General features: G+C 42.1%; 1 protein-coding gene across 1 annotated transcript in view; it reads left to right on the top strand.

Annotated features, from left to right (window-relative positions):
• lrriq1 (leucine-rich repeats and IQ motif containing 1) overlaps positions 1–27,101 on the top strand; it is a 147,667-nt gene that overhangs the window by 51,256 nt on the left and 69,310 nt on the right. The window contains 2 exon segments of the mRNA XM_078221103.1: positions 3,345–3,438; positions 25,770–25,949. Of these exon segments, the coding sequence (XP_078077229.1) occupies positions 3,345–3,438; positions 25,770–25,949 (274 nt within the window).

Raw genomic sequence — 27,101 nt, 5'->3', positions numbered from 1 at the left:
ATGTGTGTCAGTGAGATGAAGCTGTGAATGTTAGCTATGAGTTGTGTGTGATAGAGACTGGTGGTAGGAGAGTGATGGGGGTGTAATGCATTCAGCAATGTCTGAAGCTAGTGATGCAGTTGATGAAATATGGTATTTGAGAATACATTCACCTACCTTGGCCACTTGTGTGAAGTAATTAGAGTTTTGAGAATGAATTACAATAGGTAGGAATTTATGCTTCATGTGCCCATACATTGGTCAGACCCTATTTGAAGTGCTCCATCTTAGACTTGGTGAGGGTACCCTGCAGATTTCATAAAATGATAGCATAACATAAAAGATTAAAATAACATAACTAATGATGAATGAGGTTTCAAAAACTTGGTTTGTCTTCCTTTGAGACTGAGGAATGGTCAGTCAAGATGCTTAAGACAATTAAGGAATTCAAGGAATTTGCACAGTCTGTGTGGAGTTTGCACTTTCTCGCCATGTCTGCATGGGTTTCCTCCGGGTGCTCCGGTTTCCTCCCACAGTCCAAAGATGTGTGGGTTAGGTTGATTGGCTATGCTAAATTGACCCCAGTGTCAGGTGGATTAGCAGGGTAAATGAGGATTACGGGATTAGGGCTGGGTGGGATTGTGGTCGGTACATACTGGCTGGGCCGAATGGCCTCCTTCTGTACTGTAGGGATTCTATGAATTCTATGACAATGAGGTAGATAAAGAGAAACTATTTTCCCTGGTGATGGAATTTGGACAAAGAGGCACAATCTTAACATGAGAGCAAACCAATTCAGCATGAAATTAAGCACTTTTTTCACAAAAAGGATGATGAAAATTTGAACCTTGCTCCCACAAAAGATTGTGAATGTTGAATCAATTGGAATTTGCAAGACTGAACAGATTTTTAGATTGTTGTCAGGTAAGGGTATCGTGGCAGATTGAGGAAAGTTTGGTAAATGGATTTCAGTTACAGAGCAGCAATGATCTGACTGAATCATGGAACATGCCCAAGAGGTTGAATGGTCTAATCCTGCTGCTATTTCCCAGATATCTTTACCAAGAACTCATTTTGATTACTTGGCAACAATGGAGAGTCTCAAAATGTATGAGGAAAGCGTGATTTACAATACATGAACTTTAAGATTGGAAAATACCTAAAAAATTGGAACAGATGGCCCAAACCATCTAAATATATACTGAATTGTGTACAGAACACTTACTGGTACTCCAATATCATGCTACTGGAGCAAACCATGTATCCATATTGTAGCATGACCTGTGAAAATTAAGTTCTGCACAACTTAAAACATTGACTCTAAGTTAAGATACTTCTTGCTGCCTCAAACCAGGGTTAAACAATAGATTAGGCCCTCTTAACTTAGCGTCATCTGATATATATGACGAAAAACTGAGGTCCAAGTGCAGTTCTGTGGGTACCATTACTTGTCACATACTGCAAATCACAAAATGAAAGCCTTATCCTTATTCTGTTTGTCTCCTATTTCCAACCAGATACCAAATTAAACATCAGGTGGTGACTGGTAGCTTTTAGCTCTCGGTCTTACCCTATGCCTCCATTAGATCCCAACACCATTCTTTGAAAGCAGTTTTACATCATATCAGAGGCCATTTTAAGTTTAAATATCAGGTGAATTTAATCGCAGAAGGTGAACAATCACAGCAGTTGCATGATATAGTTATGTATTTACAGTGGGTAACCTTTCACCTAATCTCTTGAGTTAACAAGGTAATAAATGGACTGTAATTTCAAAAACAAAGAATCTTCTGGAAATAGTTTGTAAGTATTTTTTTCCTGGTGTTGTAGGAGACTAGGTGGATTGGCCATGCTAAATTGTCCCTTAGTGTTAGGGGGGCTAGCTAGGGTAAATGCATGGGGTTATGGGATAGGGCCTGGGTGGGATTGTGGTCGGTGCAGACTTGATGGACCGAATGGCCTCCTTCTGCACTGTAGGGTTCTATGATTGATTGATTGTTTAAACTGTTCCATGGAAATATAAATAGATTTTTTTTTAAATTTTGAAATTCAAATCATATTTCGCTGCTGGGATTTTAAACAGATTCTTGGATTTACACATAAAACTTTTATATATCCAAGTTAGCAGGGTTTCTGAACTTGAATGTCTGACCACTCAAATTTAGCAAGGAGCTGTCTGTCATATTCAAAATGAACCAATCTTTCTGTGCTGTTTACATTTTAATTATTTCTCTCTGCAACTGCTGAAATGGGAAAGATTCCATTGAGTTAAGGTTGATATCGGGATGTGATCAGCAAGTATTTTGTACCATGGTTGGATTTAAAGCTAGTCAAAATTACCTATTTTCTGTTATCTATACAGTGCAGAAAACCTTTACCAATCTATACAAGATTATACAACTATGCTGATAAATTTTGTCTTTGTCTCTTTGATTTTGTGTGACATAAAAGTAATCCTTCATGTATTTTCATGTTGAGCACTGCTGATAAAGAACTTTCCATTCTGGGGGTACTCACTGGGAATTTACATGTACAGCCCCACAACATTACATCCATTAATGTTTGGATTCCTTGCATGCACTTTTGGCTCACAAAGCTTGAGCTGAGGTCCCTGAAGATGAAAATAAATCCCTACATACCTTAGAAGAGTCGCCAACTGTTCATTCCATGGGTTAAGATGATTGTGCCATCCTGTCATAATACTGTCGTATAAGGCCCCCTTGTGACCAACAAGATTGTTGTGATGGTGCCACTGGGATATGTCATAGTTAAGCAAAGAGTGAAACAATTTAATCCCACTCACTCGATTTGAAAAGATGAGACGTGCAAGTACTGCAAAAATACAAATAGTTAATTCTGGAGAAATGCAAAAGGTCTGTCAGTACATTTAAAATATGTAAAATTACAGAAAGAGCGTATATATTAACCCATCTTACCTCTTATTCAGGAGTTGGCAGATCTGCCATTTACTAGATTGCGGCTAACACAAATCCAATTGCTACTTCAGCACAGCATTATTGAATTACAACTATGTGTAGCTTTAAATCTTTAGCCCCATATAATGTGATGTAAGTCAGATCTGTAGGTTTTTCTGAACGTGGGAGTGAAATTTCAACTTATTGTTTTTTTTAAACTTTGTCGTGCATTAGAATAAAGCACTCCATTGTAACTTATACATTGAAGTGTCATAAACTGACAAAGTCCTTGATATTATAAAATATAGAATATGAATATATTTATCTTTGTAAAAGTCATGCCCTTCAAATTGTTTTTCCAACATTCTTGATTTTTTAGAACATATATATTACCCATTTTATTTGTTTTATCTGCTTTAATCAGTTCTGAATCTATTTTCTTTAACATAGATCTCATGAGCTTCCTTTTAAGTCTTGATGGATGTCACAGTCTGCAGGAGTTGTTACTAGATGGGAATCCACTTCAGCAAGAGTCAGGCTGGAGGTGAGCCAAATGCATTTTTCAAGTTTTGCTATCTGACAAGCGGAATAGTATATTACTGAATTTAATAGAACGTTTAAGACTGTCTCAGCAAAAATTTAAATGACAGTATTTCACATGTCGTATTACATGTAGAATTCATACAAATATTCCATTGTGTTAATTATATAAAAAGGTAGGAATTTATTTGTTAATTTCATTCATCTTTCAAATTAATCATATGGTTCTGATTTTCTAGCAAATAAATGCAAAGATTTGATTTATTATTGTCACATTTATTAGTATACAGTGAAAAGTATTGTTTCTTGCATGCTATTCAAAGATAATGTATTATATGAATTTAGTCAGAAGTTTGTTTTAAAGTAACCCTAAAGAGTGTACTTTCATGTCTGTCTGTTGTTTGACTAAAATAAGTCATTTGTGACATTAAGTTTCTTCTTAAGTTTCTCTATTTATGATGTTGCATATCTGAGGAATGTACTAAAAGTAGAATTTTTTTTAAATGATAAAGAGGTTTAGCTAATGATTTTTGGGACTTGGGTGGTGGGCGTTTGCGCAACAGCAGTGCAATTGGAATTAGTTTGGAATTTGAATCAGCAAACAATTTTGCCAGATCTTCTTTGCATTTCTTCAAGTTTCCAAACCTGTCTGATGAAAGCCTTCTCTCTGACTCAGCATTAAGAATTTTAGTTCACAACCTGCTTGGCTTTGATTTCCCAGTCTCTCCAAAGTGAAGATATCAGGGCAAAGGGTGAAGTGTATTTTTCTGTCTGATGGGACTGGATTTTTGATATGGAGGCATGTAGCTCGAGTCAGGAAATTTCTGACAGGGTAGGCAGCCTCGGCTTAAAGGGCCTTGTTACATCCAATTGTTCCTCCGGGGAGGCATGGACAGGAGAGAGCCTGGCCAGTTGGTTCCGGAAGTAGATTGTCGGTGGCCATGGGGACATGGTCATTGTAAAGGACTTATGAGCTATATAATAAAAATGGCAAATTTTAAAATACTGCTGAATAAAACACCAATTCAGAAACCTGCTTTGAAAAATACTACTATTCTTACTACCTTATAAAAGTGTCATTAGGGGCACCCCTAACAGCAAACAACAAGAATGGAATTCCCTGATCCCAGTCATGAGGATATTCCTAGCTCGAATCATGGTTTTTAAAATTTGGACCTGAGCTGCTTTATCTCCAGACTTCTCATTACTTCCACATGAACATGAAACTTGAACCCGAATCACAATGTATTTCCTTTGGCAATCCGTATCTTGTAAATAATTTGATTAATTCTTCTACAATCGCCGTTTCTGTGATTTTCCTTAAAGGTATTGTTTCTGGAAATCTCATGGATACATTCATGATTGAAAGTAAATACTGATTTCCACTTTTAATTCAAAGAATTAAAATGTTCATCAAAAGAAAAGATAAACATATGGGAAATAAAGATGTACAGTTAGAAAAGATGTTAGAAGATAAATCCTGAAAATGTTTTACCAAAGGTGCACAATGAAACTATGGGTGCAGTCTTGTCGGATCAGGTGAGAAAAGCCGTGTGAAACTCAGGCTGGCTTCACAGCTGCCTTTTCTCACCTGATTTAATGACATTCTGTGTAATTTTAGAGTGCTAGCAAGGATCACACAGCCAGCTGGAACGGCAGAGCCTAAATGCACTGACAACTCGGGGAATCTGAGATAAGGGCATCCCAATCTCAAAGTTCAATTTAAGCCCCCCTCAAAGACATGGCTGCCCCTACAGACATTAGGACCCCCAGCAGATAAGGGAAACACTCACCTTCCACATGCAGAAGGGGAAATGTTTGTAGTCCTGTGTTGTAGCTTCATCAATATTTTAATTTCATTTTCAGGAATGCCTTCTGCTACTCCTGACATTCTCTCCTACACTCCTCAATGAACAGGGTACAATGGTCATTGCTACCAGTACATTAATGGTGCATCTTGGTGCAGCCGGATTTGTAATGAATTTGTAATGCGCAGAAATGTCTCAAAATTTACCCAACAGTTGGGAGAATAGAAATTCTTTGGCGAATTTGAGGTGGGAGGAAGGAGAAGGTTGCATTTCAGGCATGTGGATTTAGAAGGAGGGGGCATAGAGCAAAAGGGAAAGGGGTGAGGTTGGTGGATTAAACTAGGGGAAATGCTGTGAGGCATACCATAGGTCTTTTCAAATGTATTACATTTTCAAAGTTATGAAAAAAATTAGGATTAATTTTCATATCTCTAACCCAGCTTGGGAGAGGTAGGGGTATGTGTGTGTCTTCCTCTGCCTCCTTCAATCTGATATTCCTTAAATACTGACATCATTGAACAAACTTTCAGTTGTTTGTCCTACCACTTGCTTTTGTGGTTTTGTCAATTTTGTTTGAATGCTCATATGAAATGAGTTAGTATGTTCAGCTACATTAAAGACACTAGAAAATGCAAGTTGTGTAGCATGTGCATGAGTGAGTATTAATACATGTTAGAGCCAGGATGCAGAAGATTATTGCATTCCAGGTTGAATAGATTTAGCAATTATTTTCTTGTAATCTGATATTTCACATTGTAAATTATTATACGGTTGCAAGTTATGCAGCTTACCAGAGATCTGTCTGCTCTTTGCTGGTGCAATTTAATGTCAATTACATTGACCATTTCTCTTCCAGGATCCTGTATCTTGTCTTGCTTCAAATATTTATCCAATTTTCCCTTAAGTTATGCAAATTTCACTGCCTCAACTACATTATGTGGCAATTTTATGCTCCAATAACTTGGTTGATAAATAAAGTGTGATGTCTTACATTGGTCAGTCATTTGCTAAATATTTTCAAATATTTCTACAAATCCTAAAATGCATCTTCAATTTCTGTCAGTCAATTCAGTATGAGCTAATTGAGTATTCTGGAGTGTGATGATGAGTCTGTTTTTTAATTCTTACTGACTGAGACCTGCATTGCACCTAACTAAAGTGCTGTCAGTCGCAGTGTGTGGATAAATCTTTGGACCCCCGTGTGTTCAGAATGACTATGCAGTTGGGACATTTCCTTTCTTAGACATATCCCTGTTCTGCATATTAATGATGATGGAAATGGCAGGCTGTTCTGAGTGATGTACCACGGCCAAAACCCCAAGGTTTCTCAGAGCTGCTTCCACCTTTTGACTGTAACAGCACAAGCAGTGCATTGGGAAATCAGTCTTTGCACGTAAACATGGTTTCCACCATAATTGCAATAAAATTCTGTTGGCAAGAATCTTGCATAGTGGTTAACACTGCTGCCTCTCAGCGCCAGGGATTCGGGTTCGATTCCCGGTTTGGGTCACTGTGTGTGTGGAGTTTGCATGTTCTCCCTGTGTCTGTGTGGGTTCTCTCCGGGTGCTCCAGTTTCTTCCCACAGTCCAAAAGACATGCTGGTTAGGTTTAATGGCCATGCTAAATTTTTCCTCAGTGTACCCGAACAGGCGCCAGAGTGTGGCAACTAGGGGCTTTTAACAGTAACTTCATTGCAGTGTTAATGTAAGCCTTACTTGTGACACTAATAAGCTTTTAAAAACTTTTAAAAACTGAGCAAGGTGCAGTGACAGAAGATGACACCCCACTTGCTATTACCAAGGTGTTGAACAAGAGCAATATTAGCCAAAACACCCAGATGACTGCTGGAGAGCAGGCCCCTGCTGAGACCAAGTCCGATGACGAACCTCTGGAATCATCCCTGAGAGACCTGTTGGAGGTGACAGGCAGGGAACATGAAGCAGAGTTGTCAGAGGCCGTCACCAGACCAGAACGAAGGATGGAGGGATGCCTAAATGACATGCGAGCCCATCCAAGCTCTCCAAGGGAAGGGTCGCAGCAAACTTGGAGACCCAAGTCCAGCAATTCCTGCCAGATTTGCGTTCAGCCCTCCGTAACATCGCTCTAGAGTTCCAGTTCTGGGCAAAGGACCTTTTCGGTTGACTCTTCTCCTCAAGGGGACAGGAAGGTGCCATTGAATGCACAAAGGGAGCAGGAGCACCAGTCAGGCACCCTGAGGACATCCACCCAAGACACTCAAAGTGCCCTGCTGCTCCAACACTCCTCAGCCTGTAACGCCATCAATTCCAGCAGATTAAGTAGTCGAGGGTGCGCCTGCCCCAGATCAGGAGGCCATTAGCAAGCTAGGGCCTTCCAGGCCTTGGGCCACAAGAGAACGCCCACCAAAGTCTTCTCATAGAACAGACAATAGCAGTCAGCAGGCTAGCTTCATCTCTGCTTCAGATATCGGGGTAACATCTAGATGTAGCAGTAGGGTTAGGAAAATTGAGAAGTTTTGAATGCACAGTTATGCCATGGGTGTTCATTCACTGTATAATGTAAATATATTTTGCATTTATTCCTCTCAGAATCTCAGGTAATGAATGCCTAACCAATATGATGCGAGGCCCTGCATTCACTCAACTGTACAAAATGAACTGCCCACAATTATCTCCCATCTGGTTCCTCAGTTCCATTAAGTCTCACTCAATCTTATCACAGTAAATTGCCTTTATTTCCACATCTGCAATATGAACAAAGGCATTTCATTTCATGTATGAAAATGAAGGCAGAACAATACATATATGACCCTTGCATCTCAGGCAAACATTAATTTGCCTTATGAGAATTGGTCTTCAAGGTTAGTGACTATCCCTATGCTTTCACACTGTCGTCTGTAGTTAGTGGATAAGTATGTGATGTCATTGTGTACACCCTATTATAGAAAGGATATTATTAAACTAGAAAGAGTGCAGGAAAGATGTACTAGGATGTTACCGGAACTTGATGGTTTGAGTTATAAGGAGAGGCTGGATAGACTGGGACTTTTTACCCTGGAGCGTAGGAGGCTTAGGGATGATTTTATAGAGGTCTATAAAATAATGAGGGGCATAGATAAGGTAGGTAATCAACATCTTTTCCCAAAGGTAGGGGAGTCTAAAACTAGAGGGCATAGGTTTAAGATGAGAGGGGAGAGATACAAAAGGGTTCAGAGGGGCAATTATTTAACGCACAGAGTGGCGAGTGTCTGGAACAAGCTGCCAGAGGAGGAGTACAATTTTGTCTTTTAAAAAGCATTTAGACAGTTACGTGGGTAAGATAGGTATAGAGGAATATAGGCCAAACGCAGGCAATTGGGACTAGCTTAGTGGTAAAAATAGGGCAGCATGGGCAAGTTAGACCGAAGGGCCAGTTTCCATCCTGTAAACCCCGATGACTCTATGTTTCTATGTCAGAGGTGTGTGCTCATCCTGATGAAGACATCTATTTACCTGTGAGGATCAAACTTTGGTCCTGAATTGCTGTCCAGCAGTGCTTTACGGAAGGCACAGTATGCAAATCGATATGGAATTCATTGCATGACATTGCAGTCATTGACTTAGGTAGATAACAAGGGATTGGCCTTTGTGAGATCATTAATGTCACAGATTGTAACTATGAAAGCAATGTTTTGGCACATCTCCTGAGTGCTTGTTAGGATTTGTGAAGAGAGAAGTTGTCACTGACTACTGCACCACATCCCGCTCAACTGCCGAGTAATCCAGGATATACACTTTGCAGGTTTCTGTCAAATGCAGGATCATGAGTGTTTCTCAATAATCAAATGAAGGTCCTGCTGAGCCACTCTGTGAGGACAATATGAACATAACTTGCAACTTTGAATGAATGCCTTTGAGTTATAGGTCACTGTGTCCTGATATCCGATGGCATCTTAGGGCTCAGTAGCAAGATGAGGCATCTCAAAGTTTCACATATGAAAGCTGGCATTTGAAGAGATGGTACTGTCCAAATATAGCTCCTTCTTGAGATTAACAAGTGCTAACGATTGATGAATGTTTTTCCCGTTGGGTCTTGCTAAGCTGCTGCCATACTGGTATGAGTTTATCCATGTGTGCAATGGCGTTTCAGACGCTTGAAGAATTCCATGCCCACTGACTTGTTGACACCATGGTTGAATAGACAATATTATGTGTAGTTGTTCATGGAGGTGCACTAGTCCAATGCTTCTTACATTCCACAACGACCACATGTTCTCAGGTTACTGTGCCTTCCAAGGATGACCCCTATAGTTAGTGATGAAGGTGGCTAATGCTTCCTCCATGATCCCCTTCCTCCTGTCTCTATCCAACATCTCCCGTTAACCTTGATCTCATCATTATTCATGTGGATATTCCTGTTCTCCCCTGAATTTTTAAACTTGATATCCCCATGTCCTCTATCGATCTGACTCCTCACCTTCTCCAGGCCATATGCACCATGGCTTTTCAGTATCATACAGAGCCGCCCCATATTTTTCAGCTACCTACTTACAGGATCCAGATGTCTCCCTTGAATGCTACTGTGCCTTCTGCCTCACAATGCCATGGCTCGAACCCCCAAGACCAAATGCCTTAGGTGACTACCACTCCTGCACACCATACTGTGCACAACAGTCACTTCACAGAAAGACCTTCCTCTCCTTGCTCTTGACTTGGACCAAGACTTGTGTGTCATGCAGAGCCCTCTAACATGGCATGTGCAGTCATAGGACAATTCTTCAATATGCCTCCTACATGGCCTCAGCCCCAGGACTCGAGTCCCCACCCTTACCTCTCAACCATTCTGCCTTTTTCCCCTTCATATCCTGCCTCCATCCATCCCGGCCTCTCTAGCATTCTCCACAGGCATCCCCATCCTCAGCCCAACCTCTGTCTACCCACTTCCCTGCTGGCCTCATTTGCCACACCTTGAAGTGGCTTGAAATGCAGACATCTGATATCTTGTAGCAACGTTCTTAAAAATAGGCAAAAAGCACTGTCTACTGCAAGTCACTGATGAACTGAAGCTTGCCAGATGAGTGCCACTTATATACATTCAGCAAACAGACCATTCTAATTATCATCTAATGGGCCACTTAATTTGGAGGGGGGTGTACTTCTGCTGAGTTGACCTTTTAATGAGTATTCATGAGATACAAATTAATGTAAACATGGTTCCTGACCTAGATCAGCAGGAAATCCAACCTGCTGTTAATCCATTATCAAAGTTGAGAGAACAAAATTCCAAACTAATTTCCAGCCAGTGGGGAACTGACTTTTTCCGTCATGCCAGTTTAATTACATTTCTTCATCCAAAGAGTGGTGAGCCTGTGGAATTCAGTACCACAGGAAGTAATTGATGCCAAAACATTGAATGTATTCAAGGCGTGGCTCGGTGTAGCAGTTGGGGCGAATGGGATCAAAGGTTATGGGAAGAAAGCAGGATTAGGTTATTGAGTTGGACGATCAACAATGATCGTAATGAATGGCGGAGCAGGCTCGAAGGGCCAAATGGCCTCCTCCTGCTCCTTTCTTCTATGTTTCTAGTGGCCCCACCTGCCAGTGGGGAACTGACTTTCTCCATCAAGCCGATTTAATGGCCCCGCCTGCCACGATAACCGCTGCTAATGGGAAAATTCCATCCAAGGATGAGGATTTTAAAATTGAGGCATTGTGGGTTTGGGAGACAGTGAACATCAACAAGCATAGGAATGATAGGTGAATGCGATTTGGAGCTAGTTAAGACTTGGGCCACAGAGTTTTGGCTGAGCATAAGTTTATGTAAGGCAGAAAATGGAAGATAGCCCGGTGAACATTTGACTCATCAAATCTAGAGGTAACAAATGCAGGAATGAGAGTTTCAGCAGCAGGTGAGATGAGGGAAGGTCCCTCGTCATGACACAGAAAGTGTGGATATGCAATTGGAAATTCAACTTCGGGTCAAAAACAACACAAAGGTTGAAAACTATATTGTTCAGTTTAAGTTGTCAGGGATGTGATCAGCAAGGCTCAAAGACAATGAAGCCTTCTCAATATTTAGCTGGATAAATTTCTTCTCATCCATTCTTTATGTAGGACAAGCAGAGTGATAAATCAGAGAAAGTTGATGGGTCCACTGAGTTGGTAGTGAGATACAGCCAGTTGTCAACAGTATAAGCAAACAGACGAAGGATGAGAGGTGACCTGATAGAGGTTTACAAGATGTTGAGAGGTCTGGATAGGGTAGACTCTCAGAGGCTATTTCCAAGGGCTGAAATGGTTGCTACGAGAGGACACAGGTTTAAGGTGCTGGGGGGTAGGTACAGAGGAGATGTCAGGGGTAAGTTTTTCACTCAGAGGGTGGTGGGTGAGTGGAATCGGCTGACGTCGGTGGTGGTGGAGGCAAACTCGTTGGGGTCTTTTAAGAGACTTCTGGATGAGTACATGGGATTTAATGGGATTGAGGGCTATAGATAGGACTAGAGGTGGGGATGTGATCGGCGCAACTTGTGGGCCGAAGGGCCTGTTTGTGCTGTGGCTTTCTATGTTCTATGTTCTATATCACTGAGGGGGTCACATATAGATGGGAAATAGAAGAAGGCCAAGATAGGATATTTGGGGAACTCCAAAGGTAACAAAATCAGAGTGAGAAGAGACGCAATTGCAGCTGAGTCTCTGGCTATGTTTTGATGGATAATGGAACCAAACCAGGGTATTTCCAACCAGCTGGATGATGGAGAAGAAGCATTGGAGGAGGATGGTGTGTTGGAAGCTGCAGATAGGTCCGGGATGTGAAGGGATCGCTTATCATGGTCACAGTTACAAAGAATGTCATTTGTGACTTTAATAAAGGGTCTTTTCAGGACTGTGGTTGAGCTCAAAACCTGATTGAGTGGATTCAAATATGAAATTGTGGGAATTAAGGATTTGGGAAGTGATAACCCATCCAAGGATTTTGTGTAGGAAAGGGACGTTGAAATGGGGCTGCAGTTTACAAGTACAGAGGATTTTTGAGGAGGGAGATGATAACAACAGCTTTGAAAGGAGGGGGCATAACTTGAGGAAAATTTACATTGAAAATGAACTCCGCAGGAAATGTTGTAAATTTTTATTAGCAAAGTCAGTACAGAAATCAGCGTAAATTTTGACCTAATTTCTTTGTAAGTATGATTCAGTAAATTACTTACTGAAGTCTTGAATCGCAGCTATGCAAGTTTATAAATAGTCATACACTTATTGTTATAGTGTTGTGGAATACTGCCTCACTGTCTATTTAAAAATTACCCATTTAATAGTCAGTTCTGACTATTGATTTGTAATCACTTAGTCATGTTCTCTCCACAACAGTATAAGCAAATAAACTGATCCTAGAAGTTTATGGAACACTGAGAATAATATCGAATTGGAACATTGTTTTGTATTGTTTTTTACCGCGGCAGTTTAATTGGGCTACCTTCCAATTGGCACATGATGTTGAGGGTCTATTCTATCAAACATCTGCAAACAGAAAACCATTGAGGCATTAATTAGAGATGGCCACTCATTCCCATTCAATATAAGGAAAGTGTAACTGATGATTAGGCGACATGATGTTCTAACTGGATACTACTGAGTGAATAGTTGCTGCATATGGGTTGACCTTTGGTTGATTACAATGTATAATGAGTACTTGAAACCTGACGTTGTTTTGCCAACCATGGAAGGGTGCTTGCAAACTGTTAGCTAGTTGTGATGAACAGTTAGTGTGTTCTTTAAATGTTTTGAATGTGAAGCATGTGAAATGTACATGTTATAAGCAAACTTTCACTTGTGCGGGACCCAACATTTCTTAGTACTTTTCAGTTTGGGGAGTAAAGCTGGCATGGAGATGAAAGCATCATACATATGGGAACTGCTATCATTCAGGGTCTCAGGAATAAGGTTACTCAAAGTTCATAATCAGAGCTCATTATAAGCATTTGGCTTAAACATGCAATCAACAGTAGAACCCACAGATCATTGCTGTCATAGGGCAACCAGACTGAACATAGTTCTTGGATAAATTAATCATGACTATTTTATTGCTTCTTGTTACATATAACAGGAACCCTCCACTTACTTACCACATGCAGGGAAGTTTGGAATACCTATGTGATAAGAACCAGGTAGCCCTGGCATGTAGATTTATAAACTGATTGCACTTCTGTTGAGAATAGAGATACAATGAACAAGTAAATAAATATTTTAATGTGTGCCAGATTTATTTTAGTTTCCCATTTAGAAAGGAGAGAGCCCAAAATCATCAAAATTATCGTTAGTTTAATGGCTGTTTAAATACTTCAATGTTTGTTTTATACTTCTATGGATAACATTATACAGTTATTTTGAAAAGTGCATGCACAATTTGCCACGAAGAAATTGCAGTACTTAATATAATACATTTTCTTCATTGCAGAAAATGTGTTATATTACCTAATACCCACAATTGGCATGGTTACTTATGTATTTTGGTCTGAAATTTGTAGTAATAATGATAGTGAAACAGAGTTTCTCCCTGAAACTGACAGTAATTTCTGGAGTCTACACAAGCACTGTTAAACAAAGAAATCCAAAATTTGCTGTCAGTGATTCCACACTTATCCGTGGGATGCACTATTGAAGTCCCTCGGAATGCAATCAATTAGAAATCATTGATCTGATGAAAAATTCTGCATATACATTTTTTACTGTAAGAATCCTTGAGAAAGTTACACCGTGCTGAATGAAGTGTAACTGAGTTTTGAATAGTCTATTAATTTCGTAGTTACTACAATACAATCTCATGGCCACTGAAAGAATATTTTTATGTTCCCTGAGATTTGTCTTCAATACGACAAAGAAAAATTCATTTATTTAAAAGTTTTAAAAGTTTATATTTCACCTTCAGAAAAGATTTGCAGAATCTTCAGAAAAGATTTACCAGGATGTTGCCTGGTATGGAGGGCATTAGCTGTGAGGAGAGGTTGGAGAAACTTGGTTTGTTCTCACTGGAGCAACGAAGGTTGAGAGGAGACCTGATAGAAGTCTACAAGATTATGAGAGGCATGGACAGAGTGGATAGTCAGAAGCTTTTTCCCAGGGTGGAAGAGTCAATTACTAGGGGGCATAGGTTTAAGGAGCGAGGGGCAAGGTTTAAAGGAGATGTACGAGGCAGATTTTTTACACAGAGAGTAGTGGTGCCTGGAATCCGCTGCCAGGGGAGGTAGTGGAAGCGGATACAGTAGTGACTTTTAAGGGGTGTCTTGACAAGTACATGAATAGGATGAGAATAGAGGGATATGGTCCCCAGAAGGTTGGATTTTAGTTAAGTCGGGCAGCATGGTCGGTGCAGGCTTGGAGGTGCAAGCCTGTTCCTGTGCTGTAATTTTCTTTGTTCTTTGTTCTATCCTAGTCCCATGTGTGTATGTTCCAATAATGCATCTCACTACATGTAAAATTAAAAGTGAAGGGATTCAGTGTTTTTTACTTCCTGGTTTGCTGTCTGTGAGAATGCATCGCTATCTTTTGCTATTTACTCTGCTTAATGATATCACTGCTTTTGGACACATAGAGATCCCTTTGACATGGCATCAGAAACAAACTGACATCGGGAAAGGAGGAGTCACTCATGGAGATGCTAGGGCGGGATTTTCCGGTCTTGGAATGAGTGCGCTGGAAAACCCCGCCCTAGCAGTCTCCATGAAGTGTACTCCCCCTTTCCCGATGTGAGCAGTTTGTTTCTGCTCACCCCAAGACCGGAAAATCCCACCCGAGGTCAACGGAACCCCCCGCCCGCTACAATTCCCAGGGCGGGCAGGATGGGAAAATTCCACCCTAGACTTTTGTGGACAGCTTTTGGCTGCTGCTTCATCACTGACTGCAAAATACAGCCCTTCTATTTCTTTTTGCCATATTATTGTCAGTATATTTCAAAAATTCAGAAATAAATTTCACCCTCATGCACCAATTACACCCTCATAAGATAAAGATGTGTCTTCCTCTGATGATTTAATATAATAGTGAACACCAATGAATCTCCCATGGCCTTGCTCATAGTTAGTTGCAGGAAATGGATTGCCTTTTAACTGCGTTGGCTTTAATCAGTGGAGCGGCAGGGTTTACACCTCTGGAGCAAATACAAGTCGTTGCCATTACTGTTTAAGCATTTCTCATTGATTTCAATGCACTGGTGGTATGACAGCATTACCAACTCAAATATTTTAATATATACCAGGGCTGTAGAAAGCAAGTCCAATTACAAACATTGTGCTAATTGCAACAACTTAAAAAAATGAGACCCCGACTGAGTGTGGAGGCAGTGTTGATTTTAAAAGTGGCCATTAAAAAAAAATATTATGCGTGTGCATGGAGTTTTAGGAGCCAAGCCCAATTAAAAATTGTCCACCAACTGAGACGATTGAAGAAATTATTTCGAAGTAGATTAGGGTGGGAGGCAAGTGAAGTGCAAAATGCCATTTGGAAATTTACTCTTGAGCAGGAGGAATGAAAATTGACAAGGCTGTTTGAAAAAAATTACCCAAAGATAGGCAAGTGTTAGAGAAACAAGATTTATGCTGAGGCTGGAGCAAGTGAACCCAACAGGCTATGGAAAAATCCGGCACTGGAGTTAGACAGGAAGAACAAGGGACTGGTACAGAGGCCGAACGATTAATGGGGAACGTGAATGGGGTTCACAGTGCTGTGGAAATTTAAACCAGACAAGGCTGCAGCAAACAGAATTGAAGATTGCAATTGAGAAGGAAGTGGAGAACTGGATTTATGATGCTGTAGAGCGTGAGACCAGAAACAGGGCTGGAGCAAGTGGAACTGACAACAAGCTGCTGCTGCTGCCATTAAAAAATTAACACAGAGCCGATCTGGGGCTAAAGGAAGCGAGGCCGACATAACCAGTGAAAAAATTTATTGGTACCTTGACCGGAGCTGGAGGAAGCAGAAGCAATTGAAAAAAAAAAATTTACGGTGATCTGGAGTAAAACTGACAGCATCATTAAACTTCAAAGCGGCACTGGGCTTGGAGCAAGAAGGACCATTGACAGCAGAATTTTTTTAAAAAACTATTCCAACAAAAACACAGCATCATAAATAAAGTTGCAGTCACTTTTTTTAAACTTGGCATAAATTTTTAAAACTTATGCATAATTTGAAAAATGTAAAGGAAAGGATTTAGCACAGTTATACCAACAGGTTTAGAGGTTGATTTTGGGTTGCTCGATTAACAATGGTAACTGAAGTGCGTGATTTCCACCTAGTGGCAGAATGGCCCTAACTGCATCGTTACATTGAGCTGTTTACAATGAAAACCTCCATTAAAAGGTTTAAGAGCAATCTGAAACTTAGATGTTGATCTAACACAACTAAGAACAACCATGACAGCAAGAACTTTCTGGAAAGACTAGGTGAAATTTTCCATTCTGAAGAGTAAGTATGGTGGCGGGTGGGAAAGTCAGCGTGATTCCTGCTGGGCGGTGTGTTGGAGTTTTCTGTCTGGTTTTGCATTTTCCATCTCATTAGTTAAGCATCAACAAGGAGCATATTGAATCTCGTGGCAGGATGGGCAGGGAGGAATTCGTCCACTCTGCCATTAATGTCGAAGGTCCTAGCGCCATACTTCAACACGTAGTACAGTTCTGTTTCAGCACGGTGCCAAAAAGGACAGAATCCTCTGCCCAATGGTTCAGAAACCCTTCCTGGGGACTCTCCTCCAGGCCATCATGGAAAGCAGGATATCCTCTTTCTTCGGAATGGGAGCCGAAGGTCCTCTCACCAGACCATGCCGGCCTGAGAGGAGGTCTCCAAAGAGGTCAATGCCTATGGCCAACAGTAAAGGACCACAGGAGTGTAGAAAAATAATGAATGATCTGATGTGCTGCACCGGGATAAGTGAAATTTCTACCACTCCAACCTTACACACTCTGAAAGGCATCAGACAGTCGAAGGGTTAAAGTCCACAGGGACGTCACACATGACCAGCAGATGGGACATCAGCACTGAATGTCTGCTGGCAACTTTAAGCTCACCATCTCATGTAAGATCCTGCGGAAATTATGTCTTAATCCTTTACTGGAAAGGGCTTAGGACACACAACTTAGGACACACAACTGGCATTCATGCTTCTAAAATACTCTTTCATCCATAGTGCTTACAGTCAATCCATCTGTCTTTATATAGGACAAGATCTCCCACAACCAAAAGGAGAAAACGAAGACCTAAGTTCAGAGGGTTCCTACCTGATTCCTTAGCAAAAGATGGTCCTCGAGTGAGGTCGAAATGTTCTGCCTCTCTCTGGCCTCGCCGCTGCTGGATTACACCCATGTGATGGCGTGCAGGTCCGAGCACAAATCTGCTGCTGGACCTGGGTCTCCAAGGTGATTGGAGATTGGCAAGGCCTTCAGTAGAGTTGTGGGGATAGGACCTGGGTGGGATTGTGGTCGGTGCAGACTCGATGGGCCAAATGGCCTCCTTCTGAACTGTAGGATCCTAAATATATTCACTGTGAAAGATCCCTGAGCTGATGAAACTCTTCCACGAGGAGCAGGCAGCAGAGCTAGCTGAAGTGGACAGAGATCATTTCTGCATGGAATGCCAGATCGGCCAGCCCAAACCAGCCAGTGTCTATCCAGTGTACATCGACAGCATTGGGACAGTGCCTATGAATGTTGGAATCTGCCGAGTCAATCACTAACTATCTCCACTCTATTCCAGCTACCAGCAAGAAAAGGTGGGAGAAGAGTTCCAGCAAACACCTCAGCCCCAACCCCTTACCACTTCTGATGAGGATGCAAGGAAACTATCAGATAAAGACCGTCAGTGCGTTTACCTGCACCCACCACCAGCACAGATACATGCTCCTCGGTAGGGGCTAGTTGTGGAATAGGGTAGGGTTAATAATCTGGTGATCACCTCACCGACACTTGTCCACAGAAGGCAAAGTCAGTGGCAGCTGAAGTCTCTGATACTCGGTGGACTGCTGGAGACAAAGTCTGATGATGAGCCTCTGGAATCGGCTCTGAGAAAAATGTTGGAGATGCAGAGGCAGACAGAGGAACATCAGGGCGAATTGTCAGAGGCTGCCACCAGAATGGAACAAAGGATGGAGGACTCTGTCCATATTCTGTCTGATGTCATGTCTCCAGGATGTGAGCACAGAGACGGTGGCGGCCACTTTGGAGACCCAGGTCGAGCAGCGGATTTGTGCTAGGACCCGCACACCATCGCATGGGTGCAATCCAGCAGTGGCAAGGCCAGAGAGAGACAGAGCATTTTGACCTCATTCCAGGACCCTCTTTCGCTAAAGAATCAAGTAGGGATCCTCGGGGCAGCCAAAAGAAGAAGTGCCAGCCAGGCATCCTGCCTGGACACTTCTAGGATATTCTGCCACTCCAATTCCCCTCTGCCTGTGAACTAATCAATTCCAGCAGGTCAGGCTGAGGAAAATGTATTTACTCGAGAGCAGGAAACCCTCAGCAGTCCTGGCCCTCCCAAGTGTAGGCCATCAGAGAATGCCAACCAATTTCACCTCAGACAACAGACAATAGCAATCAGCAGGCTGGATCCACTTCTGCTGCAGATGTCAGGGCATCACCTGGACATAGTGGTCGGGTTAGAAAATTTTAAAATGTTTGGAATACCCCATAGTTGCTCATTCATTGTATATAATCTGCACGATTGTCAATATATTTTGCATTTTACCTCTTCTAGTCTCAGGTATTGAATGACTAATCAATGTGATGCAAGATCCCATGTTAATTCAATGTACAAACCACCCCCCCCCCCAACAGAAATATCCCCATTTGATCCCTCAATTCCATTAAGTCTAATTCAATCTCATCAGTGATCCTCCCTTAGTTCCACATCTACAACATGAATAAAGGCACTTCACATGTGAAAATGATGGCAGGATAATGCACATGTGACCCTTGCACCTCAGGCAGACATCATATGGCTTCATGAGAATTGGTTATCAAGGTTAGTGATTATCCCGAAGCTGCCTTACTGAAGTCTGTAGTTTGTGGATGATCCAAGCATTTGTCATAACCAACGTTATAGTCTTTCCTCCCAATTGTAAATTACAATGGCATTTATTTTATGACTGAATTTATGGGAAAAGTAGCATTCATCATCAAGCACCATGGCCTTTCATGCCTCCCTGCAGCATGTTTTTGTCTTTGTGTTTCAGGCTGAACATTATTCCTTTTTTAATTCCTACTCATCCCATGCATAACACTAGATGATGAAAATTGGTTCCACTCGGTGACATTTGAAATATCTACTCGAGGGGAATGTACCAACCGACGCAAGAACAGCTTCTTCCCTGCTGCTGTCAGACTTTTGAATGGAACTACCTTACATTAAGTTGATCTATCTCTACATACTAGCTATGACTGTAACACTACATTCTGCACTCTCTTGTTTCCTTCTCTATGAACGGTCTGTTTTGTCTGTATAGCGCGCAAGAAACAATACTTTTCACTGTATGTTATTACATGTGACAATAATAAATCAAATCAAATCAAATGAGTGTGTGAAGTCAGAGGTGTGTGTTGGCCTTGATGAAGCCATGGACCTAACTGTGAAATCGTCACTTTGGTCCTGAACAGCTGTCGAGCGTTACATTACAGAATCCTTCGGTAAAGGCATGGTTCGCAAATCGATATGGAATTCAGTGCATGACTGTGCACTCATTGACCTCAGGTTCATAGAAAGAATTGGCCTTTGTGAGATGGTCAATGTCAAGGACTGTAATGCTATGAAATTGATACTTCCACACATCCGAGTGCTCAATAGGATCTATGAAGGGAAGAAGTCCAAAGATGTGTGGGTTAGGTTGATTGACCAGGTTAAAAATTGCCCCTTAGAGTCCTGAGATGCGTAGGTTAGAGGGATTAGCGGGTAAATATGTGGGGGTAGGGCCTGGGTGGGATTGTGGTCGGTGCAGACTCGATGGGCCGAATGGCCTCCTTCTGCACTGTAGGGTTTCTATGGTTTCTATGGTTTCTAAGTTGTCATTCACTGATCTACCAATACTGACTAGGCCACATCTTTCCCAACTGCCAAAGTAATGCAGGTCATAAACTTAGTAGGCTACCGGCGAATGCAGAGTGAGTGTCAACAATCAAACGAGGATCACTGAGCTACTCTTTGTGAAGACAATGTGAACTTAACTTGCAACTTTGGATGCATGTTATTGAGTAACAGGTCACTGCGTCCTGATGTCCAATAACGTCTTGGGGCTCGGTAGCAAGGTGAGGCATCTGCATTATTCATGCATGGCAGCTAGCATTTGGAGAGATGGTGGGGTCTGGATGTAGCTTCCTCTTGAGAGCATCAAGCACTAACCATTGACAAATAAAGTTTTCCTATTGGAACCGCCTTGCTAAGCTACTGTCATACTAGCATGAGTGCATCAATGTGTGCAAAGGCATTTAAGCTGCATGAAGGATGCCATGCCCACTGACTTGTCGACACCATGGTTGAAAGGATTGCACTGTTTTTTTTGCTTAAGGCAATTTAGTGGTGGAACGCTGATCACATTCCCCAGCGTCCACATATTCCCTTGGCTACTGATCCTTCCAAGGATTACAACGCTGTTAGAGTTGAATGTGATTTATGCTTCCACCATAATCATTGTGAGATCAATCGCCTCTCATGATATGTTGACTTTGACAATGAAGGTTTTGTTCTGTCCTCTGCATCGAAGCTTAGTGCACTTTGATTGTTAAAGCTTCTCCACCTTAATCCTGTAGAAATCTAGTAGCTATGAGTTTATCACAGGCACATCTGCCGCATTGTTCCGATCCTCATGTGACTCATCTGAATTGTGGCCCTTTTCAGATACATTCCCTTCCAAATCCTCTTTGTCCAAGGAGACATTGAGGTCTTCCAGGTCTCTCTCTAACAACACCCAACACACCCACTGTGTGTCCCCCCCCCAACCACCATTTGCAGCACTAGATTGTGCAGGGCACAGCAAACAATAATGATACGAAACGCTTTCTGTGGTGAGAATTGGAAAGTCGCCCCAACCACTCCAATCATGGGGAACATATCTTTAAGGGGCAAATAGTGTACTCTACTCAGGACTGATGGCTAAATGTGCAGCACTGCATCTCTCCTCGGATGCACTCTATGGCTGACAACAGGGCATCATTGTCCATGTCTTTTGGGCATATCCCTTACCACTGAGGAGTTAACCCTCCAAGAACTGATCTCCCTCAAATATCTCTGGCATCTGGGAGAGACTCAAAATGTATGAATCATGTGAGCTTCCTGGGTGCCTAGCTGGATCTGTTTGCAGTGATCACAAATTAGCTGGTCATTCAGAATGAAATCCTTTTCTATTAATGAATGGTCGGCTTATGATGAAAGTAAGGAGGTGTGGGATAGAGGGAAAGTTGGCCGATTGGATAGGTAACTGGCTATCTGATCGAAGACAGAGGGTGGTGGTGGATGGAAAATTTTCGGACTGGAGGCAGGTTGCTAGCGGAGTGCCGCAGGGATCGGTGCTTGGTCCTCTGCTCTTTGTGATTTTTATTAATGACTTAGAGGAGGGGGCTGAAGGGTGGATCAGTAAATTTGCTGATGACACCAAGATTGGTGGAGTAGTGGATGAGGTGGAGGGCTGTTGTAGGCTGCAAAGAGACATAGATAGGATGCAAAGCTGGGCTGAAAAATGGCAAATGGAGTTTAACCCTGATAAATGTGAGGTGATTCATTTTGGTAGGACTAATTTAAATGTGGATTACAGGGTCAAAGGTAGGGTTCTGAAGACTGTGGAGGAACAGAGAGATCTTGGGGTCCATATCCACAGATCTCTAAAGGTTGCCACTCAAGTGGATAGAGCTGTGAAGAAGGCATATAGTGTGTTAGCTTTTATTAACAGGGGGTTGGAGTTTAAGAGCCGTGGGGTTATGCTGCAACTGTACAGGACCTTGGTGAGACCGCATTTGAAATATTGCGTGCAGTTCTGGTCACCTCACTATAAGAAGGATGTGGAAGCGCTGGAAAGAGTGCAGAGGAGATTTACCAGGATGCTGCCTGGTTTGGAGTGTCGGTCTTATGAGGAAAGGTTGAGGGAGCTGGGGTTGTTCTCTCTGGAGCGGAGGAGATTGAGGGGAGACTTAATAGAGGTTTATAAAATGATGAAGGGGATAGATCGAGTGAACGTTCAAAGACTATTTCCTCGGGTGGATGGAGCTATTACAAGGGGGCATAACTATAGGGTTCATGGTGGGAGATATAGGAAGGATATCAGAGGTAGGTTCTTCACGCAGAGAGTGGTTGGGGTGTGGAATGGACTGCCTGCAGTGATAGTGGAGTCAGACACTTTAGGAACATTTAAGCGGTTATTGGATAGGCACATGGAGCACACCAGGATGGTAGGGAGTGGGATAGCTTGATCTTGGTTTCAGATGAAGGTCGGCACAACATCGTGGGCCGAAGGGCCTGTTCTGTGCTGTACTGTTCTATGTTCTATGTTCTATGAATCTCACAGGCTGCTGGCAGATAGCTCGAGGCCACATGTTTGTAGTTGCTGGCGCCCTGCACTTGTGGAAATCCTGAGATCTCAACGAATCCCAAATTCTTGAAGTCTGGTTTGCTTCATCCATGTGGAACAGTATGCCATAGTAAGCTTTACTAAAAAGGGTATCTCTTACCTCCCTTAGACATTTGTCACTGATTAGGAGATTCCACCAAGGTCCCCGGTGAAGCCCTGGAAGGATTTGCTGGCAAAAATTTTCACTGCGGCAACAAACGCTGGAGCAGTGGCATGTGTTCCTCATAGAGAATGTAGAAAATATGTGCTACTACATCCCTAGACAGGTAAAGATGCCTGTGATACTGTCTTTAGATCATCAAGAATGCAGTGTTGGCTACAGCCTGCACTTGCCACTCCTGCTTGTATCTGTGAACATATACAATTCAACAATCAGTGGTAGTTCTCATTGAATGGTCTCCCTCCATATACAAGGCAGCAAACTGCACATGGCATACCAAGCCCATCCCATCCAGAAGGCTGAGCTTTATGCTCAGATGTGACTGCACATTCACAGCAAGGATCTGAATTAGGGTTCAAAGACCCAAGTCCATGGATCTATTGTTGGGCTTCTGGTGGTCATCTTCCAGTGGCCTTGACAATAGCAATTGATACCCAGTCCTTTCACTTACGTCATGACTGCAAGCATGTACCTTGATTGCCATGACCAGTGCACTGGGAACATGGTGGTTTGTGGGGTTTGTGTTATCCTCTGCAAAGCAGGCATGGCCCTTGATTGTTTGACCCTACATTCATTCTGACATGCTTCTGAAAGGATCAGATGCTAGTTAAGACCATATGCACTACATCCCCTGAATGAGCACCAATATTCAAGAAGCCAAGCTCGTTCATTGTGAATTAGACCCTCGAATCTAGCAACCATCTGGCCCATGGTTTAAGCAGTATAATAATAGAGTGCCCTTTCAAGGGGCCAAAAGTTGTTGTTCTGAACTCCTCTCACACAACCAGAGATGCCTTTCCGATCAAATCTTTCTAGATTATTTTTTGAATTGCATCATTTCTGTGGAAGATCAAAAATGGTGCTGCTGCCTTTTATCCGGGAGACCTGCTTCCAACCTCTTCCTTCAGCCTCAAACCCACCAGGTTTGTTCCATCTACTTCCATATTCCCCACCTCCTGATTCGTCTTCCTTCTGTCACTATCCAGCCTCCCTGTATTATCCTTGATCCCATCATTGTTAATATGGATATTCCTGTTCTTCCCCTGAACTCTTTAACATTGATATCCTCATGTTATTTATCGACTTGACCCCTCCCCTTCTTGAGGCCATTGCATCCTTACTGGAATGCCCTCCCTCCATGAGAGCATCCAGTACCCCATGACTTTTCAGCTACTGACTTACAAGATCCAGATGCCTCCCCTGAACATCATTATGCCTTCTGCCTCAGAATATTATGACTTAAACCTCCAGGTCTGCTTCCTAAAGTGACAGACCATGCCCCTGTACACCATACTGTGCAGGGCATCACTGCCCAGAAAGACCTTCCCCTGCCCAACACCAGGACCAAGACACGTGCCATGCAGAACCCTCTATCATGGCCTATACTGCCCCAGTAAGGCCTCTTCAATATTCCCCTGTCAATGTGGCCTCAGCCTCAGGAAAGCCTCTTCCTCTTCCTTGGATAGTCTTATAACTTTTGTCCCAGGACAGTCTTTCACTACTGCACTCTGTTCCTTGACAATCCGTTAGCACTGCCTCTCTCTCCCCATTCTGCTCTCGTTTTCTCCTCCATCAGTGCTGCCTCCTTGAGCAGCATGGTGGCACAGTGGTTAGTACTGCTGCTTCACAACGCCAGGGGCCCGGATTCAATTCTGGCCTTGGGTGACTGGCTGTATGGAGTTTGGACATTCTCCCCCTGCTTACATGGGTTTCCTCCGGGTGTTCCGGTTTCCTCCCACAGTCCAACGGTTAGGTGGATTAACCATGATAAATTGCCCCTTGGTATCCTAAGATGGGTAGGCTAGAGGGGGTTAGCAGGGTATGAATATGCGGGGTTACGGGGATAGGGCCTGGGTAAGATAAAAAGGTGGGCCAGTGCAGACTCAATGGGCCGAATGACCTCCTTCTGCACTACAGGAATTCTATGATCTCTTTCCTCCCCTCTCGTGTTCCACATCACCTCAGGAGTCCTGCCTCCATATCCTCCCCATCGCTCTTGTATTCCACATACACACACCCAGTCCATTTCTCTCTTCCCCTCTTGTGTTCCACACATTTTCCCCTCCCAGTCCTGCCCCCATCACCACCCCCCCACCACCCATATTTCCTCCTGCGTAGCTTGTGAAGAGACACCTGAAATCTCATATCAACGCTCTTAACAGCATCGTTGGATCTTTCTGGGTAGCTTTTGTCATTTTGCAGCTGATAATGGAATCTGGGCCAATAAAGCTGCATGTAGAAATAATCTTTCAAAATTTCAGTATTAACAAGATAATAACAACATAGCACACATCTGTTTAAATAGTCATAGAGTTGACAGAGGAAAGTGGATGTTACCAAAGGAGATATTGGGAGAGAACATATGTAAAATGTATATTTATAGATGACCATTTTCTATTAAATGTTATGATTCAACAGAATAGAATTTACCATCAGTATTCATTTGAGACCCCTTCTTAGGCTTTGTTAGAACTTTGAGCCTTTTCTTTTAAAGAATAAAGGTAAAGTCACCATAGTCCTGGATGATCATAGGCTGGTGGTGATTTAACCTGAAGATCACCACTCCTCAGGCAAGGGGCAAGGTTGAGAAGGCGGTGCCTTCATGGATAAGCTGAACTGATACGGGAATTGAACCCGCGCTGTTGGCATAAAGATTTTTAAATTCATTGTTATAATATTCCTTAACTATATTTTCGTTCAGATCACTCTTTCTGAAATTCTCCAATAGAAGGGGAAGTGTAAACAGACAAATTGTAATTAGCATTGTACATTGAAGTAAGGTAGTAATCTTTTATGTTGACTGTGTGTTGTTTCTTTCAGATGTTCAATCCTGAAAATGTTGCCAAGCTTGAAGATAGTGGATGGTGAGAGGATTAGTTTCAGTGATGATCTTGATGCAGAACGACATAGCAGACATTCACCAGGGAGTTTCCTGGCACTGTGTCAGACCCAGCTTCAAAACTTTGAGTTATTACTCAGGAGACATGAAACTGAACTAGAGTAAGTCTCTCTTTTCACATTTCATCCCTTTTTGACTGTAACATGAAGCCATGCGTCATTCAAGCACATAGTTTTTTGACACATACATTGGTTTTATTAAAGAATTGCAGAGAACAGGAAATAGGACAATTTAGAGTAAGTATTTTCCATTTTAATATATCAACACTTGATTTGAGGTATCCACGGAGATGAGTGTGTGGGTGGAATAAAATTCAATATTTGGTCAAAATGTCATGTTGACTTATTCGGTTTTCTACTATCGTTCAACAACATGATATCATAGTATGTAAGCAAATTAATAAAATAGATATTTATCAAGACTTGCATTTTTATATAATCTTTAATATACAAAATGTCCCATTCACTAAATCAATGAATAAGCAAAAATGGATACTGAGCCAAAGAAGGGATGTTAGGAAGCAGTGACTAAAAGAGGGGGATCTTATTGAAACATATAAGATGATTAGAGGTTTAGATAGGGTGGATAGTGATAGCCTTTTTCCTCTGATGGAGAAATCCAGCACGAGGGGGCATGGCTTTAAATTGAGGGGGGGTAGTTATAGAACCGATGTCAGGGGTAGGTTCTTTACCCAGAGGGTGGTGAGGGATTGGAATGCCCTGCCAGCATCAGTAGTAAATGCGCCTAGTTTGGGGGCGTTTAAGAGATCCGTAGATAGGTTCATGGACGAAAAGAAATTGGTTTAGGTTGGAGGGTCACAGTTTTTTTTTTTAACTGGTCGGTGCAACATCGTGGGCCGAAGGGCCTGTTCTGCGCTGTAATGTTCTATGTTCTATGTTCTAAAAGCTTGATCCAAGAGGAGGGTTTTAACATAGCAGAAAGGGTGGAGAGACAAAGGTTTATAGAGGGAATCTGTAAACATGGAATTGTGGGAAAGCTGGTCATGCATTTGGCAGGAAAAGACATGTTGAAGAAGTTTAGCAAGGAAAAGGAGGTTTGGAGGTTGTTGTATTGTAAAGGCTGAAGGAAAGCCTTTTGAAGAGGTCTAGCTTGATAGGCAAAAAGAAGAGGCAGATATCAATGTCAGTGATAATTAAGTCAGTAAGGTAATCACACTTGTTGAAGGTGAGGGTGATTGGGACAAAGAGAAAAGGTGTTTAAGAAAACAAAGAACAAAGAAAATTACAGCACAG

Source organism: Mustelus asterias, chromosome 9 (genome assembly GCF_964213995.1).
Source record: "Mustelus asterias chromosome 9, sMusAst1.hap1.1, whole genome shotgun sequence".
In the NCBI taxonomy this organism is placed as follows: Eukaryota; Metazoa; Chordata; class Chondrichthyes; order Carcharhiniformes; family Triakidae; genus Mustelus; species Mustelus asterias.
This window is presented reverse-complemented; position numbering and strand designations above follow the sequence as displayed.